Consider the following 24,421-nt stretch of genomic DNA (forward strand, 5'->3'; position numbering starts at 1 on the left):
ACATTGTCTTGATAAAGAGATTGCCAAGGCCTCCTTTTTTTTTTTTTAATTTAATGTTAGATGCTTAAAGTTTAATCAGTTCTTCAGAGGAAAGAAGAGACATGCAATCATAATCTTCCTACTTAAGAGAAACCTTGAATGGTCCTTTTTTAAAAGTAAGACAGTCTTCCTTTGCAATAGGAATTGATTGTAGTAATTCAAGGTGAATTGCCGTTGAGTCCCAAATACTTAGCTGACACAAACAACTCAAACAGGGTAAAGCAAGGAAAATATAGCATTCTCAAAGGTAATCTGTTTGGTTTGAAGACTGAAGTTTCCTAGGCAATCTGTGCCTGTAAAGACAAAACCAAATCTGTCATCATAGCCTGTGGTAGATGGAGGTGCCCACGTGCTGAAATCCTTCCAAATGTAAGATCACAAAAGCCAGTGATCGAAACTTAATTGTATATCATAGCAATGGTTCAAATGGGTGTCAGGGTTTGGCAAGAGCAAGAATCAGGTCTTTCGAAAAATTGCGATTTGAGAGCGTTGGTGCCTGACCAAAGCGTGTGTCAGGCATGTCGCCTCCTGCCCACTTGTCCCCATTCTCCCCAACACCTCAGAACATTCATGACCTGTGGAAAGAGTTATGAACCTAAGGAACATTTAGAGGACTATGGAGGGTAAAAGGAGAGAAGCCAGCTTCTCACTGTTAGAATGAATTTTTGTCGTTAGTATATACTGATCTAGCCTTTGCCAAATTAATATAAGGATTTTAAAAGTGAATATTAGAAATCAATAAAAAGCCCGCATACATTACTTTTGGGATGACTCTGACTTCCTACTTTATGCCTAATCAGTTTCATCCCCGTGGAGCTGAATACAGTTAGAAAATGGGGTCAGGTCTAAGGCCCCTGTAGACCCCAGGCCATGGGCTTTTGGCAGTGCCACCTCAAACCACACGAAACACGAAGATGCATCAGAGTTAAATTGGATTGTTTTGCTATAAAGTTTTTTTTTTTAATGATTTTCATTTTGCTTTTGAAATGACTAATAATGCTTTTTTAAAATTTTCTCTCATCATATTAGAACCTCTATTTCTTTTAAGGCCTCAGATTTTTAGAGACAATTTAAAAGCGTGTAGGTTCTACTCCCTGAAATTTCAGTGCCAAAGGGGGCTCATTGCCTGCCCTTTCCTCCTGTTCTCATTCTGCCTGTCTCTGATAGAAGATCCAAAACAATTTATGAACAAGTGCTCAAAACAGACAGCAAGGGATATGTGTGTGTACACAGACACACACACCCATGTGTGTGAGCTTCCTTTTGGGGCAGGGATATATATGTGTCTACAAGCAGTTATTGCAGAAGCCCTAACTAGGAACTCAAGAAGCACAAAGAAGGACCCACCAGGTGCAGAAAGACTTAACCCGTGTGTCTGCTCTGTAGCTGCCTTTCTAGTCACCTGCCTTTTGCCTCCGCTCGGGAAGGCAAATAGTCTGTTGTCTTTCTCACAACACTAACTCTGTGTTTTGTTTTCCAGCTTTGAAGGACAGCAGGTTCCAGCTGCTGAATTTTTCAAGCAGTGAACTCAAAGTGTCGTTGACAAATGTCTCAATTTCTGATGAAGGAAGATACTTTTGCCAGCTGTACACTGACCCCCCTCAGGAAAGTTACACCACGATCACAGTCCTGGGTAAGCGATGCACCAGGGCTTGTCCTGGGAAGCGAGGGGATGGCACTTACTGCCAGATGGCTTCCAGCAGCTAGGAAAAGGTTAACGGTAAATTTTACTGTTGGAAGACTCACTGCCCATCTTGCTGAATTTTAAAAATAGCCTATTTTACGAAACACTCTAAGGAATGGCAATCAGCAGGCTCTCTAGATTTCACCTGCTCTTGGGTTTCAACCCTCAAGCTTCAGAAGCAAAGATCAAGAGAATTTAGAGCCCTCAAATGAATCACTCACCACATGCAATGTCATTGCTTCTACCTACCAGGACTTTTTTTTTCCCCTTCTGTGCAGTAGAGGGGGAAACAGGCTACCACATCTGCACCCTGTGGCAGAGCTCTGATATGAAATCCACTTAATGATTTTTCCTTCTGAGTTACATCTCGTTTAATATTGTTGATCTCCTTTTCTTCGGCTTGACTTATTGCCTCATTTATTGCTCCCACTCAAGATTATGCTGTAAAAATCATACCCCATGAACACATACTTTGCCACAAATTGCAACCATTAGATGTAAAAGAATGAAGAGCTTCTAGGGAGAGAAGGCTCATAATAAGCAAGGACTGTGGATTGGCTGCTGAGTACACCTCTACCTCTAGCGGGTTAAGTATCCTCATGTACGATGGCTAGATTGCGACTTTCAGCAGAATCCCGGTAGCCAGGTTTCCATGTGTATGTTTTGATAGAGTCAGCAGATATTCCTGTGGTGAGGGTGGTCTGAACTAGTCACCTTTTAGACAAACATATACTCCAGTGCCTAACACCAGCCAAGTTGGATTTTTGAAACTGAGTTTTCAAGGACCTACACTATAGCGTGAGGCAAGATCTCTGACTTACACCTTCGGAAAGATGATGAATCAAAGCCTATCTGAGGCGGCAGACTGCAGCTTTTCAGTGTAATGATATGAAGATTAAAGGGGAAAGATAAATATGAAGGATGCTTTTGCTTAGTGTGTGTGAACATATATGTGTTTATGGGTGTATGTATTGATCTGCTGCCTCATTACTTTATTTAAACACAGCTGTAATAGAGAACATTTTTTTAGTTCATTAAACTAAAACATATCTCTAATGCTTACATATATGTTATTGATAAGAGGAACACTGATTTTAGACAGTCAGGTTTCATGTCTGGCCATGTTGCTTCTGCTGTGGTCTGTGTTTGGTGATGTGTACGTGTTTATCTCTACTTGTGCCTTTGATCCCTATTAGATTTGCAGAAATAGTAAGTGTGGAAGGTTTGGCTGGGATGACCGTTTTGGAATTTGGCAGATGTACCGAAAGTTTTCTGGAGAAGTCTTTGAAACACTGTTTGCTTGTTGGAGTAAATCATCAGCTGCATAAACTTCAAATAGGCCTTCTTCCCATTGACCCACCATTGTTTATGGTGTGTCCACGAAAGTGACGGCAATTAGATGGAACATACCTAACGGCATTTTGCATTTTCAGAATGTTTCGCTACATATCCCTTTAAGTATGAATGTCTTTACTTCAAAGAAAGAGATGATAATAATAGAGGTTAGTCATCTTGCCCAGGTTACAAAGCACATGGTGAGAATCAAGAATCTTAGACTTCGAAACAGACCTTACTCTTCTGCCTCAGAACCTCTGGGTCTTCTAGTCTAGGTTGTTTTCAACAAAATCCTGAAGGCTGCTGTTTCAAGATTTTCTCCCTGAAGGTGCACATCTTTTGTTTGCAGGAGTGTGTCTGGTCTTTGACAAGCAGTTACTGCCTGTCAGTTTTCAGTGTTTGGTACATTTCTTCTCAGACCCACTAGACTGGGCCAGTAGGACTGAATACACCCAGCACTAGGCTTTTGAGAAACATTATGCCTGTAATCCTTTTGGAGGTCTGATTATTCTAGAAATAATAGGTTCCTTGCTTGTATTGTATAGAAACATTAACTTAAATATACTTGAAAGTAATACTGGTAGATGCTCTTTTTGCAGATAGTATGCATTCATTTAATATTCCTTCCACTGAATTTATTCTAGGATTCCTTGTTGTCATCAGTGCATGAGTCTTTCATATTCCAAAATCTGACAGTTTCCACTGATACTCCTATATTCAAAGCTTCCTCCTAAGGTTTAGAGTTTTCAGGTATTATAATGAATGAAGAATGATCTATTAGCATCGTCTTCGTTTCTATCTGTGGTTCTCTGAAAAAGACCCCATATGTATTTACACAGCTGTCAAACTTCTTGATCGGATGAAGATGCTCATTTTAGTGCATGCATCTTTATTAGTTGTTTGAAGCATTCAGCAAAAATTTCAGCATAATTATAAGACACAGAGATGGGTATCTGTTAGTTACTATTATGTTTATTATCTTATCCATGTAAAAACTGAAAACTCCCCTATGATATTTTGCATGCATTTGGGTGCCTTTTAGGATATTCATTCACTTCTTCCACTTGTGATGAGTTTGTTTCTTTCTCCAGATCAAACTACTGTTCATGAGAGGAGATGAGTGAGAGAGAGAATATGCTGCTTTAACATTAGCATAGTTACTGATAATAATAGCTAATATTACTACAGTCCTGTCCTTCTAAGATTAGCATTCACTCTTAAGATTCCAGGAGCAGGAGAACCTAATTATTTTAAAGGGTCTTAGAGTGAGATTCCACATACTGATCAGCTTTAAGTCTCCTCTTTTGTTGTAATTAACGTCACTCATCTTGATATTGCTGATTTTTTTTAATGTTGTAGGCGTAATGTTTATAATTAGCACTCTTATAGATGTGAAGTTAGCTAAGAAGAACATCAACATTTCTTTGCTATTTTCTAGTATTTCCCTCTACGTGACTTTTATTCAGGTTTCCATCTCTATGTACCTCCTTAGATAGCTCTTTGGTTATTTTCATGAATGGCTGCAGGCAGTTTTCACTAAATGTGTCTGTTTAGTGGACCATGTATAAGTGTATTCTCTGGTTAGTAGCAGTTCTAATTCATTTTTTTCTTATACATGGATTTTGATACCTTACTAACCGCTTTTGTATTTGAGTAGACGTTATGAAGTTAAAGGGAAAAACGGGAGAATGAATAGACCAAAATAAACTTTAAGATTTTCTTGTCCTACCCCCCTTTTTTTTTCAGAAAGATAGACTTAAATCACTTCATTTATATTTTCTAAAGCTTTCTTGCTTTAAAAAAAAATCTGAGAGAAGTTAACTTTATAACTGATATCAGTGAACCATTATGACTCACATTTTATTTTATATTTGTAAGCCAAACAACTCCTACTATGTTTGACTCTTTCTTCTTCTAAACTTCATAAAGATCAGTAAGACTGGTCACAGTCTTGAGAAAACTGTTTATGGACTTGGAAAAAGTCATTCAGCCATTTCTCAGGATGTTCTTCTCAACATTAAACAAGTCCTTTATTTTTCTACACTGGTCATATTTTCCACCACTTCTGAAGTTTTCCACATGTCTACCTTGGCTGTCAAGTTACAGGTGATGTCAGCTCTCCAGGAGGAGCTAGCACTGGTACAGGAATCTCTGGGAAGGATTAGGGAAGTGTAGATGATATCTGCTGCAGTAGAGGAGGTATTAACATGGATAAAACCAAGCAACAGGTAATCTAGGTAAGGACCTCTTTGCTGCCATTCACACTCTCAACCCCCAAACAAAATCTAAGAGACATTGGTAAATTTTCCTCTGGCCTAATTTATACGTACCGCTTGCCATTTCCTTACTTTGAACTAGCAGACATTATTGATAATGTGAAAAGAACACGCCATCCTCCTTATGACCTTCTCCATCTGATGGAGAGAATTAAGTACTTCCTCTACTAAGAAATACCACTGAAGGTGAATTGCTAGTGGAGCTTAGAAGAAGCCTGTGAGGAGGAGAGAGAGCTCTCCAGTATCTTCAGACTCAACACGAAAAAGGAGAGGATGAAGGAAAGATACCCAGGAACACGCAGAAAACTAATATCTGACAAAGACTATGTTTGAGCCTTAATGCCATCAAGACCTGACAATTGATATTTGCTGGAACCTTTTAACAACTCCTGGATCTATTCCCATCAGGAACATTCCCAGGTTACCACAGAATGACCATCAAAGTGTTTCTCCCAAAGTTATCCATGCATACTGAAATCTGCTCTATCCCATCCTGTAGTATTTTCCAAGGAAGAGAGCTTTGTGTATTACACAGTACCTTTAGCTCTTTGCCCTCTTTGTCTCATCCAAAGAGAACCCTTCTGTGAGTATCCCATACTCAATTTGAGTTTCCTTAAATTGAGTAGTATCCCATCAATTACATTACTCAATTACACTTCTCATTGAAAATGATTGTACATGTCAATATCAGAAATTATTTTCATCACTCCACCTTTATTTCTGCCTGGACCTTGAAAAGAATTAATACTGTTTGACTTTCAGCCCTACATTTTTTGGGGGGACATTCCTAGCTCTTTTACTCCTTAGTTATTCCTTTTTTATCTAAGCCTCTTCTTCTGTTCCCCATAGCTCACCAAGATCTTATTTTCTTTAGGCTTGGACAATCTTTTCCTCTGACATTTGCTCTAACAAAAGCATTTTTTTTCAGTATTCCTATTATACGGCATGCAGAATTTAGTAGTATCTGTTGGACGTAAACATCTAGTCTCTCTGTGTACCCCATATCAGCTATCTAGGTACGTGTAATGAAAATCTTTAACCTACCTGATTGTCATCTAGGGAGAATAAACTGCGTTGAGGAAATAGCTATAGCCAAAGTCATCCCATTTACTTTTATACCTGCCTTTCTGTCTCTTAAAATGTTGGCAGATGTGCAACTCCAAATTGGATGTTAGACTATCTCTCTTTATGCTTATTTTTTCTTAAAATGTAAACTAGGGTAGTTCTTTGCCATGTTTAACTACTCATTGGGGCCACATCACTTTAGCAACACGTCCAGTTGAGCAACTGTGTTAGTTTCCTGTTATACAGGGAACAAAGAAGAGGCCTGCTTTTGCTCTAATAGTTACACTCCCCCTACCAATTATCTTGCTGAGAAACATATACAACAAATAATTTTCCTTTTCCTTTTCCATAATTCTCTATAGAAATTTTCAACTGCTTCAATTCAGTGTAAAAGTCTTCCTGTGGGTAGGATTTTCACATTGGACTAGAACAGTTGGAGATCTCAAATACATGGTTTAATCCCATAATTTATTGAAGCAGTATCAGAGATTTATTATTCAACTTGATCATCAGGATGGCATGTTTATACATATTTAATTTCTTGTTTCTCTTCTGAGTTGAGAAACTTATTAATCATAAGTCTTAGAACCATCTTTGCTTATTCATGGTGGTCAGGACATATATTCTTAGATTCAGTCTGCTGAATTCAGTATTCTTACTGATTTTTATTTCAAGAAGCTCAGTCTTGACATAAGGTTGCACTTATATGAAGTTTCATTGTCAACTCAGTTTCCGAAAAGATAACATGCTTTCTTTATCAACCACCGTCATTACTCTTTATTTGATATTCAGCATTTTAGCCCCCAAATATTTTATTCTAATCATTTTATTACATATATGTTTAATATGCTTAGAGAAGAGTGGTTTTAATTCTGAGGTAGAAATCTAACCTAAACACTCAGTAGTCTTTTTCACCTTTGGTTTCCAAAATTTGCAGCTTTAGATTTCAGAATACAGAAAATCATTACAAATTAACTGGCATTTCCTATATTACTACATCTTCATAGCTAAAGGATTTTATTACTACACCATCCATCAGAAGTCAAGATCATATTCTAGATCTCTGTAAATAATTTGAATTGAATGGAAGTGTCTCTGAGGCACAGTTTTTCTGTGAATGTTTATGGGGAGTGATTCTTTTATGGGACTCCATGTTTTTGATCTTTGATCTGGTTGACTTTGGAATCTTTCATATGAAGATTGAAATCCAAGGGTTGAGTTTAAGGACAAATATTCCTTTCAGAGACTTCCAGGTAAGGAGGATAATGTCAGTAGTGTGTACTCCTCTTGCTTTTATATCTGCTTTCTGGTCAATTTTCTAATGACCGATGGATAACAAATCTACTATCTATATTTTTATAACTTGGTCACTGATAACTTAGGAGCAGAAGACTGGTCATTTTATCAGATAACTTTAGGACAAATTCTACAGTAAGGGATTTTATGTAACTCACTTTTTTGTGTGTGTGTGTGGTACATGGGCCTCTCACTGTTGTGGCCTCTCCCGCTGCGGAGCACAGGCTCCGGACGCGCAGGCTCAGCGGCCATGGCTCACGGGCCCAGCCACTCCGCGGCACGTGGGATCTTCCTGGACCCGGGGCACGAGCCCGTGTCCCCCACATCGGCAGGCGGACTCTCAACCACTGCGCCACCAGGGAAGCCCGTAACTCACTTTTTTTGATAATGACTTTGTCTTTTTTCTGTTGCCTCCAGTGGCAAGTTTGTTTTAAATTCCCATCAGGAATGTCTGTTGTTTATCTCCATTTTTTGAGAGCAATGGTCCTAGTTTCTAACGAATAGAAGAATATGCCCAGAAATAGCTTCTGTGTTTAAAAAGCACACGTGTTTAATTTGTAGTCCCACCACGAAATCTGATGATCGATATCCAGAAAGACACTGCGGTGGAAGGTGAGGAGATTGAAGTCAACTGCACTGCCATGGCCAGCAAACCAGCCACAACCATCAGGTGGTTCAAAGGGAACAAGGAGCTCAAAGGTAAGACGCGAATTGCCTGGTACTGAGGTAGCCAGTCCGCCCTCGATCCCAGGAGGAGTACACCTTTGTGGACGTGAAAGACAAATGCAAAACACACCCCTGAACAAAAATGCTCGTTTATATTGGGCTGGCCAAAAAGTCCGTTCTGTTATAAGCAAAAATGAGACACATTTTTCATGTTCGCCAAGCACTTTATCAAACAACGTATTTCTTAACCGAACGAACTTTTTGGCCAACCTAACATATGGTTTGCGATCAGTTACTAAGTCTGTCTGAGCCCAAAGCATAACAGCATTTTACTGTTCTAATTCATATCCTCATTCTGTTGTTTGAGGGTTCATGGTGATATGTGCTGCTAGATGTTTACTCAGAGGCTCAGAGAGAACCAGACCTGTAAACTAGAACTCGCTAGACCAGTTAGAATCACTGAGGTATCCCCTGAGCTCAGGCTGCCCGTGTCTGTACCCTTCGTTCTCCTTGCTTTTAGCCTGTGACCCAGGGTGGGTCAGGACCCCAGATTCTTGTGTTACACCTTGAAAAAAATGTATAGCAGTCTTGGCCATGGTGAATACCAAGTCATTCTAACATCTATTGGACTATCGGTTGTTTTGACACCATGCTTTCCTGCAAGGGTGCTTGTGCTAAGCAGCTGAGAATCTGTCTTCATAGCAAACTTGCAGGCACCACCCTTCTTGAGAAATCTGTGATTCAGTTGCCCGTGTCAGCAGCCTATTCTTCTGCAACGTTTCTGACTTTGTGCTGGCAGCACAGGCAACTTTTTTAACCCTGCTCCTGTTGTCTCTCCCTCAGTACCGGGCCATCCAGATTTGATTCCTGGATCCTCGGACACCTGCCCTCTTAGCCACTGCATCGGCTGAAGGATACAGCCTAGCCCCTATTTTTGACTCTCTTTTTGCCAGTTATCCTAAGTTCCTCATTCATGTCTGCATTCTGATTCCTTTCCTTGAAAAAGATTGCCTTGCAAGTAGTACCCAGGACAGAGGACTCAGGGCCTGAACTCCTCTGATCATTTGACAGAAATGCTTGCTATGTGCCTTAATTTCCTCTAAAATGGGGATATTAATATTTACATACCTTGTGTGATTCTTATGAAGATGAAATGAGTGAATATTTGTAAAGCATGGGGCTAGTGTCTGGGCCAAGGTAAGTGCTCTGAATGTGCTTGTTAAATAAATAAATAGTTCCAGGAAGAAAAGAAAGTCCTTTTAGAAAGAGGATATAAAAATCTGTATCTAGAAACAGAAAAATCTATATATAATGGCTTAAGTTTCAAAAAGCTTGCTCTGTTTTAATCTCCTATTTCCTAGGTATGGCTTTGGAAGGAAGGAATTTCTCATTTCCCCTCTGCTTTTCTGTCTAAGTTAATTGAGCCATTAAATGTGTACCAATAAGTACAAAACATTAAAAGAAAGTTAATGGTGCGCCATGTCCCAGGGAGTGCTGAGTTCAGGAAGGGGGCCTCCTTGGCCTATTCATCCCATCCGGAAGCCTCCTCCCCCCTTTTCTGGGTGTTCTTGGACGTGGCTCCCTTCTGGCCTGAAGCCTATATCTTACTTTGCTCTACCCGCTGCCACTGCATTTTTTTGTGTTCTTCCAAAAGTCTCCGAGTTTAAACATTTCAATTACAATTTCATTTAATTGTAGTTGCTTTCCCTGTTAATTGCTGATGGGGGTGGGCACAGGGGGTTGTTTATATCTTTATTCCTGATTGAATTACTTAAGGGATTTGGATGAAGTCCTGGAATTTTTAAACCGCATGACAGCCTAGTAGATGTGTTAAGTTCAGATGGTTGTAGGGGGAAAAAGCACTTCTCTTTTCTTCCTCCCTAATGCCTTGAGCAGTCAAATGTCAAAATGGGTCAACTTTCAGCTGCTTTTTTGTGGGAAAATTTAAGACAGGAGAAACATATATTTAAATAAAAATAGTAAATAGTATGTGGAGTTGATTTTATCTTAAATACTATCCTGCAAGGCTGAAAAGTAGGAAATTATCACTTTATCAGTTATCTACCCCCAGATTACCCTTATCTGGAGTGACTTCCATTATGTTTATTAAAATAGTAATGTTGGGGCAGAGGGAGGGAGGGGGAGGATATTAAGAAAAGAGTGAGATTCACTCAGCTCTGGGTTCTTGGTATGTCCCCCCAGGCAAATCGGAGGTGGAGGAGTGGTCAGACATGTACACTGTGACTAGTCAGCTGATGCTGAAGGTGAACAAGGAGGATGACGGGGTCCCGGTGATCTGTCAGGTGGAGCACCCTGCCGTCACTGGAAACTTGCAGACCCAGCGGTATCTAGAAGTACAGTGTGAGTACCTGTCTTAGTCCTTTCTGGCTGCTGTGCAAACTACCACAGGCTGGTGGCTTATAAACAACAGAAATCTACTGCTCACGGTTCTGGAGGCTGCGAAGTCCAAGTTCAGAGTACCAGCATGGTCAAGTTCCAGTGAGATCCCTCTTCCTGGTTCATGGCTGGCACCTTCTCACTGTGTCTTTACATGGTGGAAGGGGCTAGAGATCTCTTTGCAGCCTCTTTTATAAGGGCACTAATCCCAGTCATGAGGGTTTCACCCTCCTGACCTAATCACCTCCCAAAGGCCCCACCTCCTAACGCCATCACATTGGGGATCAGCATTTCAACGTATAAGTTTGGGGGGGGCACAAACACTCAAATCATAGCATTACCCAAGTATTTTATCCTGAGGGTATAGAGTAGCAGTTTTTTAAAAACACTTCAGAAGCCACTTATTGAATACATATGTTTTTATATAGTTTAGGTAGAATTTTCATCTTGTTGTCTTGGTAGAAAAATAATCAAAGGATTATTTTACTGAAACACTGCCATATTATAGAGTGCCAATAAGGATTTTGAAAATACTACATTTAACCCAAATGTAAAACTTGAAAATGATTCCATCTGCTCTAGTGCATGACTTAATTAATTAAATTTTGTGAATATTGACTGTAATCATTTCTATGCCAACTTCAAAATCTAGGGTAATTCCAGCCACCCCCCGCCCCCAGCTTTATTAACCCCATCATAAGTGCTGAATTTTTTTATAGAAGGGATTTTATTCCCACTGAACATCAGCATCTTGTTTTAGATTGCAAGTTCTCTTCTATTTTAGCTTAAATTATAGCGATGAATTTAAAAGTGGAACTCTTTGGGATGAGTGCCGCGGTCTTGATGGCTTCATCAGTAAAAGCTGGATCATGATGAGTGAGGTGTCTGTGGACTAAAGATGCTCTCCTCATCTTCTCCTCTGGGCTCTCCTACTTGTGGAAAAAGTATCTGTTTTCTGCACAAAATTATCCCTGCACCAAAGTTGTGGCTGAGTAGCCAGCTTCTCACTTTTTATCAAAAGACTTCTGTAACTTGACCTCTGCAAAATTCCAGGTGGCATTTGAGTGTGCCTAGTGAAAATGTTACAAGAGTTTGATTGGATGTCAATGATTGGGCATCAGATAAAGGAAAAGTATTACTCTCTATGAATTATTCTATTAATTTTCTAGGGCTGCCATAGCAGATTACCACAGATTTAATGGCTTACTAAACAACAGACATTTATTTTCTCACAGTTCTAGGGGACAGAAGTCTGAAATCAAGGTGTTGGCAGGGCCAAATTCCCTCCAAAGGCTCTAGGGAGAGGATCCTTCCTTGCCTTTTCTGGCTTCTGGTGGCTCCAGGTGTTGCTTGGCTTGTGGCCACATCACTCCACTCTCTGTCTCCATCTTGACCTGGCCTTCTTCTCTTCTCTGTGTGTCTCTTATAAGGACACTTGTCATTGGACTTAGGGCCCACCCGGGTAACCCAGAATGGTCTCAATTTTATATCCTTAACTTAATTACATCTGCAAAGAATCCTTTTCCAAATAAGGCCACAGTCACAGGTTCCAGAGGTTAGGAATTAGGTATGTATTTGGTGGTGGCAGGGGTGGGCACCATTAATCCCCCTATGATTTGTATCACCTGCTTAGGTTGCCTGAGCAAAACAGGGGATGGAGAAAGTTATAAAAAGTTGCTTCTGCGAAGCCATCCCATTCCACTTTGTGAGCTTGGCTCAATTTAACATTACATAATGCCAGTTTTTCTTGTTAACTCATTTCATCTACTTCATTATGTAGCTTCATTATGGGCATCATGCTTATAATTTTCATATCACTAAAACTATTGTGGTGTAATGTCCCTATAATGGGAAAACAGAAAAGATCAGATATTATCTAAATTGGCAGATAGTAGATTTCTTGTGACTTTGTTAATATGTAATTCATTTAAGCAAACTTAATATCCATTAACTTTCCTCGTAGGGGCCCATTAGCTTTAATAATACATTAGCTCCTTTGTGAGACCTGAGTAGCTGTTCACCCAGTTCCCACTCCTAAACTCTTAGTTTCCCAGAGCATCTTCTAAATAGAATATAGCCCCACCCACCTACAAAATTACACTCATTCCCAAATGCAAAATATTTCAAGCACTACACCTCCTACCCCTTGGAAGACTTGCCAATGATCTTTATAAAGCCTTTTCTTTTGAAGATTCAAGTGAGATTTGTCCTTCTAAGAAAAGGAATAAAGCTGCATATCTGAATCCATTTGACTTCAATCTTACAAAGTACTGTGAGCCCTTAACTGCAGGAAAGTGACTTTAATGCCTTCCCCAAATTGAAGACACATCCCTGGGTCATGTTTAACTTTAACATAACCTTGTTATGGGAGGCTCTGTTCTTTTACCCAGCATAAGCCACACAAACATTTTATCCTTTGATATTCCATTTCTTGGAATGTATATAAGGAAAAATGTCTTTTTGCATAAAAGAAGATTAAGAATTACAAAGCAATGTGTCAATTTGAATGGAGTTTAGAGTCTGATCTGGCATCTTAATACGATGCTTCATGCTCAAGAAAGTCACCTGACAGTTCACTACCCTCCCTCTCTAGAGCACTACTGAAAAATTTGCGGAGTCAGCCAGGAATTCCTTACGTAGCATCTTCAGACACATTGGAATTCTCTACTTCATTACCTACCAGCTTTACTCTCCTTGAACACCAGCAGCTATGGACAACAAAAAGCCTCATGTCTCAGATGCTCAAGGCACTCAGTCACTGGGCACTAGAACTTTCTCAGACCTTGGCCAGTGGTGTTGGGGGTTCAGCTCCATTCCTCCCATAGGAGGCCCCTCTCTGCGGACAAGCCACACCATGTCTCTCTCTCTTTTTTTTTTTTGAAGTGTAGTTGATTTACAGTGTTGTGCCAGTCTCTGCTGTCCAGCAAAATGACTCAGTTAAACACATATGTACATTCTTGATGGCCATGAAAAAAGAAGAGATACTTGAATGCATGAGATTCAGTAGCCAGTGTGCGTGGATGGTGAATTATTTCGGATACTCTGTGAGGAGTAACATTAGACCATTATTTTTTAATTGGCCCAAACTCTGGACTCAGCAGTTCTTAAACTTTCGGGGATCGTTGACCCCTTTAAAATCCTTTGACAGCTATAGAGCTGGAAATGATGACATTCACCACATTTTACTTCCAGTATAAGGAATGTATTTACAGTTTTCCTAATTTTAGGTATTCAAGGGCCACTTTCACAAGTTTTACCAAATCCACAGGTCATCTGTGTTCGTATCACATTTAGAATTTTTAAGCCATTTTATTGCTTTAACCTAACCAAGACCTGTGTAAAAACACCTGTAAAAATATGAGTTTTATTTGCTATGTATATTCTATCTAGTAAACTTTAAAATAAATATACAACTATTATTTTTTAATGTCCTTTCCTTTGCCACCTAAAAAGATTTCTTATACTATCAGTGATAAACATTAGTTTATCACCAGGACATCCTGAGCTGGTCCATGGACCTCAGATTAAGAATTACTCTACTCTGGGGAAATGAGACTACCTTCGAAGCAAATCTAACCTGATAGGATTGGTGTTAAGTATACTCAGTTCAACCTTGGCCCATTTTGCTACATGAAGTTTTTTGGAAACCTCTCTCTACCTCATCTAAGATGGATGGATATTAATCAGGATAAGAACAGAGTAAAATGACAGATAATGGATTTGAATGCTGTATAAATTATGTCCTTTTAGAAAATACTATTTTTTAAAAAGGAAATGAAAACCTACATTGTATGCCACTAAATATCTTACTTTAAAAATGACAGGAGCAAGGAGGAGGGATAAAATGAAGGGAAGGGTTGCACACTCCCCTTGACATGGAGAGCCACCATATTGTCTAGAAGACAAGGCTTGAGCTCCAACTTGGAATCCCTTTTGTCGTGTGGATTTAAGTCCTAATTAATTGAACACAGAATTTTGCAGCGTTTGTTTGTTAAGACACTTGTATGTGGTACCAGGAGAAATTGTGGTGCCCAATTATGTGAAAAATCAGCCAGATGTGTATGCTGTCATACTTTAAATAATCCTTAAGTTTTTGGTGAGTACAGATATTAATTGTGTAGCATGCATTGAAGTGATTAACGTCAATATAATTTATCATCTGGAGATTTCTGAACATAAATAAGTGAGTTGTTTTGTTCAGCAAGGTGTTGACCTCTCAGAATTAGTGAATTAAAGTCGCCCCTCCCTTTTTTTATTATAAATATGAAAGGCACCACAATCAGCCAAGTGTTCCGTTATTTGATTTTCCGGGGCATTAGCTGCTCTTGTTTGTGGCAGTTCCCTGTTGGGTGCTCGTTTGCAAGCTCATTAATAAGGTTTTCTCATAGGACCGTTGCTGGGAAGGAAGAACATACAGTAGGGCTCTTAGTTTTCTAGCTTTCATTCTGAGACTCAGCAAGGATACGGCAGCACGCAGTTAAATGTTTAAAAAAGAAAGTAATTGTGCTCGCGAGCTGGAATTCAAAGCTCTCTTTCCTTAGATATTAGGCAGAGAACGGTTTTGCTTTTTAATGTTCTGAGCTATATGACCCTAAACTCTTTCTGTGCAGTTTTTTCTTTCCAATGTCTGTGTATATAGCATTGCTCAAATTTACAACAGGGTTGATTATAGCAGAATGTGGTAGAATTGTAGCACGGTTAGTGGAGCTTCAAATCTGAGTGAACATACTCTTGTCAAATAAAAGCCTGTTTAAAGGAGAACAGTTCACTGTCTGCGCGTTAAAAGAAAACTGTCTAAATAGCATCAAGGTGGAAACACATAGCGACACAAGCTGGGAATTCAAAGAAAAGGTGTGACCCTCAGTATGGAATTCAGACTGCTGTGCAAGGGGGGAAGCCTTACTCTGGACCGAGGTGAATCCAAAGCTCTGGAATTACTGCTGTGTGTCTTTTGCTTTCCCCCATCGTAGCCTTGCTCTTTAAAACGTTTTGCAAAAATCCTCATCTAGTGAGGGTTTTGTGTGTGTGCATATCTGGAAAAAAAAATTTAAGAGATATGTTTTGAAAGGGAGAATGAAACCAAAGACTCAAAAAATGGGTGTTTGAACGCCTTCCCTGCTCTAATTATCATCTGCCAGTTAATTGTGTTCGTGGACATCATTTTCCAAATGAGTTTTATTGACTCAGTGTAGCCAGGTATTTTGTAAATCCATATTCCTGTTCATCGAGGGTCCACAGAAGGCTAGAATCTTTTTTCTTTCATTCCCTCAATTGGGGGAAAATTGGGCATTGAGGGAGATGATCAAAACCTGTTCTTTGTGTCAAAATAAATGTTTCTCTGGTATCGATAGTGTCCTGCAGTGAAGGAGGGAGAAAAACCTGGAAATGGGAAAATCTTTCCTGTTTGGAGCGGAGGATAGGACACAGTTTACCACGGCAGCTCCCATAGCCCATCCTCTCCCCCAGCAATTCTGTTCCCAGGTTATATTCTTCAAAGCGTAATAGCTGGCGTTGTCATATTTGGCCTGTTGCTCTCTGATCTCCGGTCTCTCTTTTTTTTTGCGGTACGCGGGCCTCTCACTGCTGTAGTCTCTCCCGTTGCGGAGCACAGGCTCCGGACACGCAGGCTCAGCGGCCATGGCTCACGGGCCCAGCCGCTCCGCGACACGTGGGATCTTCGCGGATCGGGGCACGAACCCATGTCCCCTGCATCGGCAGGCGGACTCTCAACCACTGCGCCACCAGGGAAGCCCCTCCGGTCTCTTTTTTTTAACAGAGTATGCTCTTCCTCCCACTCTCCCTTTCTTTTATTTTTTTAGAGCAATGAATTGAGTTCCAGGGAAGTTATTTCAGTATTTATTATTCCTCCTGAAAGATAATCAAGGCATGGAGACCCCCCTGATTCAAACTAGTGTTTTAACCTCTCATTTTTTGTGTTAACACACAGTAGAAGCGGGTCCAAGTTCCTGATGCCACTAACTCTATAGAGTGTTAGTGAGGCATTCTGCAGTGCCAAAGGGGGCGGGAGGCTGAGTCACTAATACTCAAAAAACAAAGAGTAAATATTGGGCCAACTCCACTGTGAGCAAGACTTGAATGACATGACTCTTAGGGAAGGGAGACTTTGCCATCCTCCCTGCCTTCTGAAGGCACACCCTGTAGAAAGAGGCCTCTTCCCACATCTGTCTTCCCACATCTCGCTGTCTGACCTAATGTATTTGGAAAAGATGCGTCTCTGTGCCTGTGGACATTGAATACTATGTAGTGAAACTAGTCTTCTAATGTGCGCTCTTAATGGTTTTTAACTCAAGGTCAGATTTTGATTCTGTGGAAGGTTAAACGGTTGTAAAGCTAACATCTCAAAATCTAAAAAGAATTTTCCGAAGGGGATCACTGGGGGGAGTGGGGGATGAATCAGGAGTTTGGGATTAACATATACACACTACTATATGTAAAATAGGTAAACAACAAGGACCTACTGTATAGCACAGGGAACTATACTCAATATCTTGTATTGATAATAACCTATAATGGAAAAGAATATGAAAAAGAATATATATATATATATATATATATATATATATATATATATATATATATATGTAAACCTGAATCCCTTTGCTGTACACTTGAAACCAACACAACATTGTAAATTAACTATACTTCAATTTAAAAAAAACATATGTTTTAAAAAATGTTGAACAAACAAATAAAACTTCCTATACTTAAGGTGGTTAACAAAAAATAAATAAAAAGAATGGTTCAACAACATTCTTTATGATTTCATTTGAAATATACCCAAAATTTCAAATGTATATTTGAATTATATTTCAAATTATATTTCACCTTGAAATATACCCAAAATGCTAAATAAATGTGTAGTGAAGTGGAAGTATGTAAATCAGACATGCGGGTTGAACATCAAATTTTGGGAGCTGGATTAACCTTCTAAAAGAAAAATAGAATTGTATTTTGCAATGAGGGCTGTTAAAGTGATTAAACAAGGAGGACATTAGACCAATCTAATAAGGTGACTCTGATACCTTGGTAGCTTATGTAGGCAAACCAAAACCTAAACCAAAGCCAGTGCACTCCAAGGCAATGAAACTTAAGCCCAGCCAATCACAAACGGCTAACCAGGCTTCCCCCAAAAAGGCAACTGCTCAAGCTCTAGCCAATCAAATAATTCACTTGCTTTACTTCCGTGTCTTTTCTATTAAAACCTTTCCCCCAGCTCCTATTGGAGCATTTTCAGTTTGGGCTGCCCTGTTCAAATGGATGCTCAAATAAACACTTGAAAATTTTAATATGCCTTGTCTGTCTTATAACAGGGCTTAGAGGGATTCATGGTCTGCTTGGTTTTGTTTTGTTTTTGTTTAACCGGTAGCAGAGCTAGAAGTCCATGCCCCAATGTTTCCCCACTTTCTCATTCATTCATTCACTTGGTAAATATGTATTGAATGCCTACTATGTGCCAGGCACCGACACTGTTCTAGGCACCAGGGATACAAAAAACAAAAACTTTTCTTGTTACAGAGCTAACGTTCTTGTGCAGAAAATCTTGCTATGAGAATTTTCTCACCCAGTGTTCACTTTCTAATTCTGAAGATTTCTCAAAGATATGGAAGAGTGCTGTGTGGGTGAGTGTGCACCCCACTTCAAAGGCACTGGAAACTACTCTCTGCCACAACATCACAGAATAAAATTTGATTCTGTTGGGTAAACAGTAATTTCAATATCCACAAAACTACTTACAAGTTGCAACAAGAGGAAACTGCATCTTACTGTGTAATGTGGCACATGCTCTTCGGTCCCACATCCGTCCCCCCAGGTTTGACTCATCCCACTCATCATAGCTCAGCCCTCCTCAAGAAGAGCAGTTTAAGTGCTCCGATTCATACAACAGATGTAACAGCAGGAGGTCCTTCACCTTGCAAACAAACAAAATAAATGGCAGTGAAAATTGTTCGTGAATGTATCATGACAATGGGAAGCAAACCTTTTGCAAGATGTTCTCTTTAAGTCCTCTGAGAGCTCGCTGTGACTGTGTTCTCTCACCAGCCCCGATGACCTCGTGATACATCAGCCCCAATGACCTTGTGGTACATTGCCCTCCCTCAGAGCAAAGCTGGGCCCTCCCAACAGCTTAGGCAGCCATGTTATTGTGGTGGATTCTGCTTTGAGCTCAAGCAGCCCCTAATACTCACCAAATCTCAGGTGCATCTGGGCATTGTCGTGCTCCTCCAAACTGCAGTAATCCCCCATGATTGACAAAGACCCTTCTGTCAGTGCCTCCCCACCTGAATGCACAGACACTGACCCAAACCATCCTCCCAGCCATTCTGATTCCAGCTGGGCCCACACTGCCCTTGAGTTCTCCCTGGTAGGCCCAAAACAATGAACACTTGGTCGACAGGCATCCAGTCTTCCTCTAACAGGTGTTTCAGAATGTTGGATGAAATCTAAGCAAGGGATGCAAAGAGCCTGCAGGAACAGATTTGCACTTGGGTTCCTGGGCCTGCTTGCAGTCAGCACATCAATGAACATTTGAGGCCCACGTCCCACGATTTAGAAAATCTCAGGCAGGGAAAGCGTCAGGAGCCCCTGGGCTAACAGGTCTCCTCCTGCCGCGGTGTCAGGGCGCCTTCCCTCTTATCTCAGCAATGCTCCTCTCTGGTACATGGGGAGGATAATATCCCAGGCAAAAGGAAACCGCAGTGTACTTTTTTTTTTTTTTTTTTTTTTTTTTTTTTTTTGTGGTATGCGGGCCTCTCACTGCTGTGGCCTCTCCCGTTGCGGAGCACAGGCTCCGGACGCGCAGGCTCAGCAGCCATGGCTCACGGGCCCAGCCGCCCCGCGGCATATGGGATCCCCCCAGACCGGGGCACGAACCCGTATCCCCTGCATCGGCAGGCGGACTCTCAACCACTGCGCCACCAGGGAGGCCCGCAGTGTACTTTTTTTAACTAAGAAATTTTAAAGACCTGATGTGTTAGTGTGGTAATCTAGAGAGAAGGAGACTGTGACTTTTCATTTACATAGGAAAGTGAAATACAGGTTCCAGAGTCTTGAGTTTCATCTTCTGAAAAGATCATAGAATATGGTACAAGGTCAGACTGGCATGAAATCAATTGTAATCTGCCAGCAAGCCATTCTAACCTCTTTAAGAGTTTCCTTTCATATATATATATATATATATATATATATATATATATATATATATATATATATATATATATATATATATATATATTTTCCCTTTATAGAGAGAGCAAAGTCCATTTAAAGAAAGTCTCATCAAATCAGAATGTCTTTCTAATATGATTTTTTTTAATTGGCTGCTACTGTAGTGTGACCTAAAGCCTCCTGGTATTTAACCCTCTGTGCGACTTTGACCAGTGGACGAATTTTGTCTGCTGTAATAGTCTTGCTAAATGTCTTTTACGGGGTTTTTTAAAAAATTACAGTGTATTATGAAAACCTCAGATCCCTTGACCTAATTTATTAGCTGTTGGTGGTACCATCTCTGTAACTGTAATGTTCCATGAGTGCACAGACCAAACTATTTTTCTTATTTTTATAAAGCAGTTCCATTTTATAGTGACATTAAGCCATTCTGCAGTACATTTCTAGACAGTTATTGCACTTGGGCAGAAAGTGTCATCTGGCTTTTAGCCTTGTGCTTTCCAGCACCAACCGAGGCATAAAATGATCACCCAGAAAATGTTCTGGGCCTTACCTCATTACTTAAAAATAAATCTTGGAGTCTGGTTCTGTTTCAGAAAAGATTCGGTGGGTTATAACCCACCGTTTGATTTATGAACATAATTAAAATATAAATGATGAGCTTCTGGGCTATTCAATCAGCCATCTGGATTGTTCAGTCTTTTGACATACTCGGATTGTGGTCAGGATCATCCTGGGAAAATTGAGCAGCCCTGGGTTCTAGAGGTGCCAGTGGAGTCCCAGGGTTTCTATCCCACCTGTTGGGAAGGCTCAAGTTCCTCTTTCAGGGCAGAGGAGGGGGAATTGAATTTGTTTTTTAAGTTTCCTTCGCCCAGAGATGGATCTTGGCACACAGACCCTCTGTTTGGCTCCTAGGCTGGGCGTGAAGATAGCTCAGCTGCCCACAGTCACATAATATGCCTATAAATACTGCATGTGCCAACAGAGGAGGACATTTTTCTGTATAATACAAGCAAGATGAATGTTTACCTTTCCAGCGACCTATTAAGGGAACTGTGGCAGCTGTACCCATAAGTAGATGGTAGATGTTTCTCCAGAAACCTAGAGAGTAAATTGGGAAAGTCAGTTATCAAAATTGAAGGTGTACTTCCTATGGCTTAGTATATGATTTTTTTAAACGTAAAATCCAGGTATAGCCAGGCCTTAGCTTGTTATTCCTAATTTATGTGAGTAATTGACAACTGGCAAACAGCCATTAGGAACATAAAAAGCATTTAACTAAAACAAACTCAGTGGTACTGAAAAGGCAGGGTGGATAGATTTTCAGCACCGTCTTTATTATGAATGGAAGTTGAGCGTGTAAAAACCCTTAGTGCACTGTGCTGAAAAATATACTCTCTCTGTTTGCTTGTAAATTATACAAAGGAGAAAAAAGGACAAAAGAGCCTTCCACATCGGCCAGCAAGCATTCTGCTTCTCCTTAATTAATGGGCCGAAGTAGGCAGTGCATGGAAAATGTAGACCTTCTGTGGATCAGAGATTAACCTATAAGAAAATGTTACATTTCAGCCCAAATTGGGGGCTTTAAATTTAGCTTTCCTCAGAATGGTTCCTGGATAAGGATGACAGAGGTTCCCTAACCAGGAACTCCAGAAGTGCTGCTGTTTCTGAGCATGAACTGTAAGGGAGCCGGTATTTTGTTGTCTGTGTTTTCAGTGGCAAAACCTTCTACCATTTTTTTTTTGGATATCTTGTGGTCTTTTTTTTTTTTTTTTTTTTTTGCTGTACGCGGGCCTCTCACTGTTGTGGCCTCTCCCGTCGCGGAGCACAGGCTCCGGACGCGCAGGCCCAGCGGCCATGGCTCACAGGCCCAGCCGCTCCGCGGCATGTGGGATCTTCCCAGACCGGGGCACGAACCCGCGTCCCCTGCATCGGCAGGCGGACTCTCAACCATTGCACCACCAGGGAAGCCCTGTGGGTTGTTTTTTTAATAAACTTTACCAACTAGCTCTGTGTGCAAGTGTATTATACCACCAAAAATAATAGACCCACATGTGTCACCCAATGGTTGTATTTAGCCTACAGTATTGTCTGTAGCTCTCAAAGGTGGGTGCCCAGGACACTTGCCCATCAGCCAGTGCTCATTTAAGGTCATCCTGTTTATCCTTTTTGAGTATTTTTGCCTTTCTTTAATGATTAGCTTCCCCACCCAGCTATCAGTATCTGGAGACCTCTAGGCCATTTTCCTCTTAAACATTGCCTTTGCCAACAAGTCTAAGAATAGAGTCGTGTTATTTTCAGGGGTCAGCTGGAGCTTTCAGTCCCAGTTAACTTATGTTCTCTGGCAAGTGACTTAGCTCCTCAGAAAGCATTACCAATTCAGTGTACAGTGCCCACCGATGTACAAGAAGCCTCCCTTAAAAGGTTTTGAATGCCACGTGGTTTTCAGAGAGAGAAAGATCCAGTGCTAGTAACACGACTGTAAAAATACATCCAGAAAACAGCCATCCCTAGAGAGGACCTCGTGCAGCTTGTTTGGCTGTGTACAGGTAGAGATGGTTGAGCCCCGCCATATTTCTCTTTGCCCCCTGATACCACAGGGTGAATGATAATGAGCGAACCACTGCTTGTAAAAGGCCAAGGGGCTGTCGTTTGGGTGGTGTGATTGTCCGAGAAAGTAAAGTTATGGCAGTTGTTTTGACCTTTCAGCCAACTGATGTCTTGCCCTCTCACATTTTTTACCTCTTGGGTACATTTCCAAAAATATACATTTACAAAGTCATGAAATTAAATGAGAAAAATGATTTAGGGATTAATAGCTTATTAGTTCAGCAAAGGGAAAAAAAAAACCCTCCCAATTCCATTCAGGTTTTATTTGTAAATGTATTTGTGTGTGTATCTAAGTTAATTCCAACCCCTCCCCCTTCCCTCCCCATTCCCTGTACCTCCTAGCGTTCCTCTCTCATACCCACAGCCCCACAGACTCACAAACACAGTTTTTAAATAGCTAGTGGAAATAAGAATACCTACATCACTAAAGTATTCACTTACGCCTAGGAATACATCACTTAGGAATACCTAAATACTTGACTGCATTAGAAAGCTATACTCAGTATACTTGGCTTTAATTATGGATTGCCATTGGGAAATGTGGGTTTGAATCAATAATCCCTCCAAAATACATTTCATGGGGCTGTCTCTCATTATGTTATCTCTATGACCTTGGACAACCTGAATCATTCTCTAGGTACCAATGTTCTCGTCCCTAAAACTGGGCTTTCTCCACCACCAAGGACGGTTCCTACCATAGTAGACTCGGTAACCGTCCGTTTCCTTCCTTCTGATATGTTTACGTTGAGCCATCATAGAGTTTCATTAGGGGCCACCAAAACCTCCCAGTTCTTTATTCTTAGATGTTTGAGTGGAATTCAGAAGTTTTGCCTTTCCCATTTGAAAACAAGAGCATAGAAGTGGCACACTTATTAATATGCACTGTCACAACATATTGTCGCATAGTAATATATGATCTATGATAAAATGTATCCATTCTGAGCACAGATAGTAATATATGATCTATGATAAAATGTATCAATTCTGAGCACCGCAGATATCTGTGGCTTCACCTCAGCATGAAGGCAAATGAGTTTCCTTTAGCTTGAGTGAGTCTGGAGATAAATGTAACAAAATGTATTTCGCAGGAAATGTTTGATGTGGCGTGGTTGGCTTATGAATCTCTTATCTATTCGTGGTTCACTTCTTAGAGTTATTAGTCAGTTTAATTTGAGCAAATGCCAGGATCACTTACTAATTAGAAGGATTCTACTGAAGGCATGAGGATGGGAAGTGCGTGAGTGCTGGTCGTATGGGGTTTGTGACAGCGTGCAAGTCCGGTTCTGACTGATGATACCATTTGCTAAACATTATACTTTGTGTTGTTGTCACACAGATAAGCCTCAAGTGCATATTCAGATGACTTATCCTCTACAAGGCCTAACCCGGGAAGGGGACGCGCTTGAGTTAACATGTGAAGCCATCGGGAAGCCCCAGTAAGTTCTGAAGGCCAAGGTTGGCAGAGGGTCATGAGCAGTAAATGTCACAACACACAGATGTGCATTCACAACTCATTGGCCTGTCACCTGTCTCCTGCTGTAAAGGATGGAAGATTTTTCAGGAACTAAAAGAATATTCAGTGAAAAGGGGGATAAATATCTGTGGTTCTTAAGGGTGAGAATTGGGAGAAAAATGAAATGCCAGCCAAGATTGAAATCTCAGCTCATTCTCTTTTATTATCATCAACATGATCATCAGAACTATTTTCTCTCACCCACATAAAATAATCCTAATAAATTTTTAGTGGGCCCACAATCTAATGATATCTCTGCTACCTTCTGTGTTAATGTCTAACTAAGCTGTTGGAAAGATGGTTTTCAGACCTAAATTAAGCTGCTGTGTTTAGGGCTAGCTGTAGGCAAATGAA

At 40.5% G+C, this 24,421-nt stretch overlaps 1 protein-coding gene across 6 annotated transcripts in view; it reads left to right on the forward strand.

The window, feature by feature from the left end:
- Nucleotides 1-24,421, forward strand: part of CADM1 (cell adhesion molecule 1) — a gene marked incomplete at its 5' end in the record, with an annotated part of 326,602 nt that overhangs the window by 261,804 nt on the left and 40,377 nt on the right. For all 6 annotated transcript variants that reach the window (XM_079707474.1, XM_079707476.1, XM_079707475.1 and 3 more), the window contains 4 exons: nucleotides 1,520-1,672; nucleotides 8,257-8,394; nucleotides 10,564-10,722; nucleotides 23,891-23,990. In XM_079707474.1, the coding sequence (XP_079563600.1) occupies nucleotides 1,520-1,672; nucleotides 8,257-8,394; nucleotides 10,564-10,722; nucleotides 23,891-23,990 (550 nt within the window). The remainder of the gene's footprint in view (nucleotides 1-1,519; nucleotides 1,673-8,256; nucleotides 8,395-10,563; nucleotides 10,723-23,890; nucleotides 23,991-24,421) is intronic.

This window comes from Hyperoodon ampullatus (assembly GCF_949752795.1).
Source record: "Hyperoodon ampullatus genome assembly, chromosome: 7".
NCBI classification, from domain to species: domain Eukaryota; kingdom Metazoa; phylum Chordata; class Mammalia; order Artiodactyla; family Ziphiidae; genus Hyperoodon; species Hyperoodon ampullatus.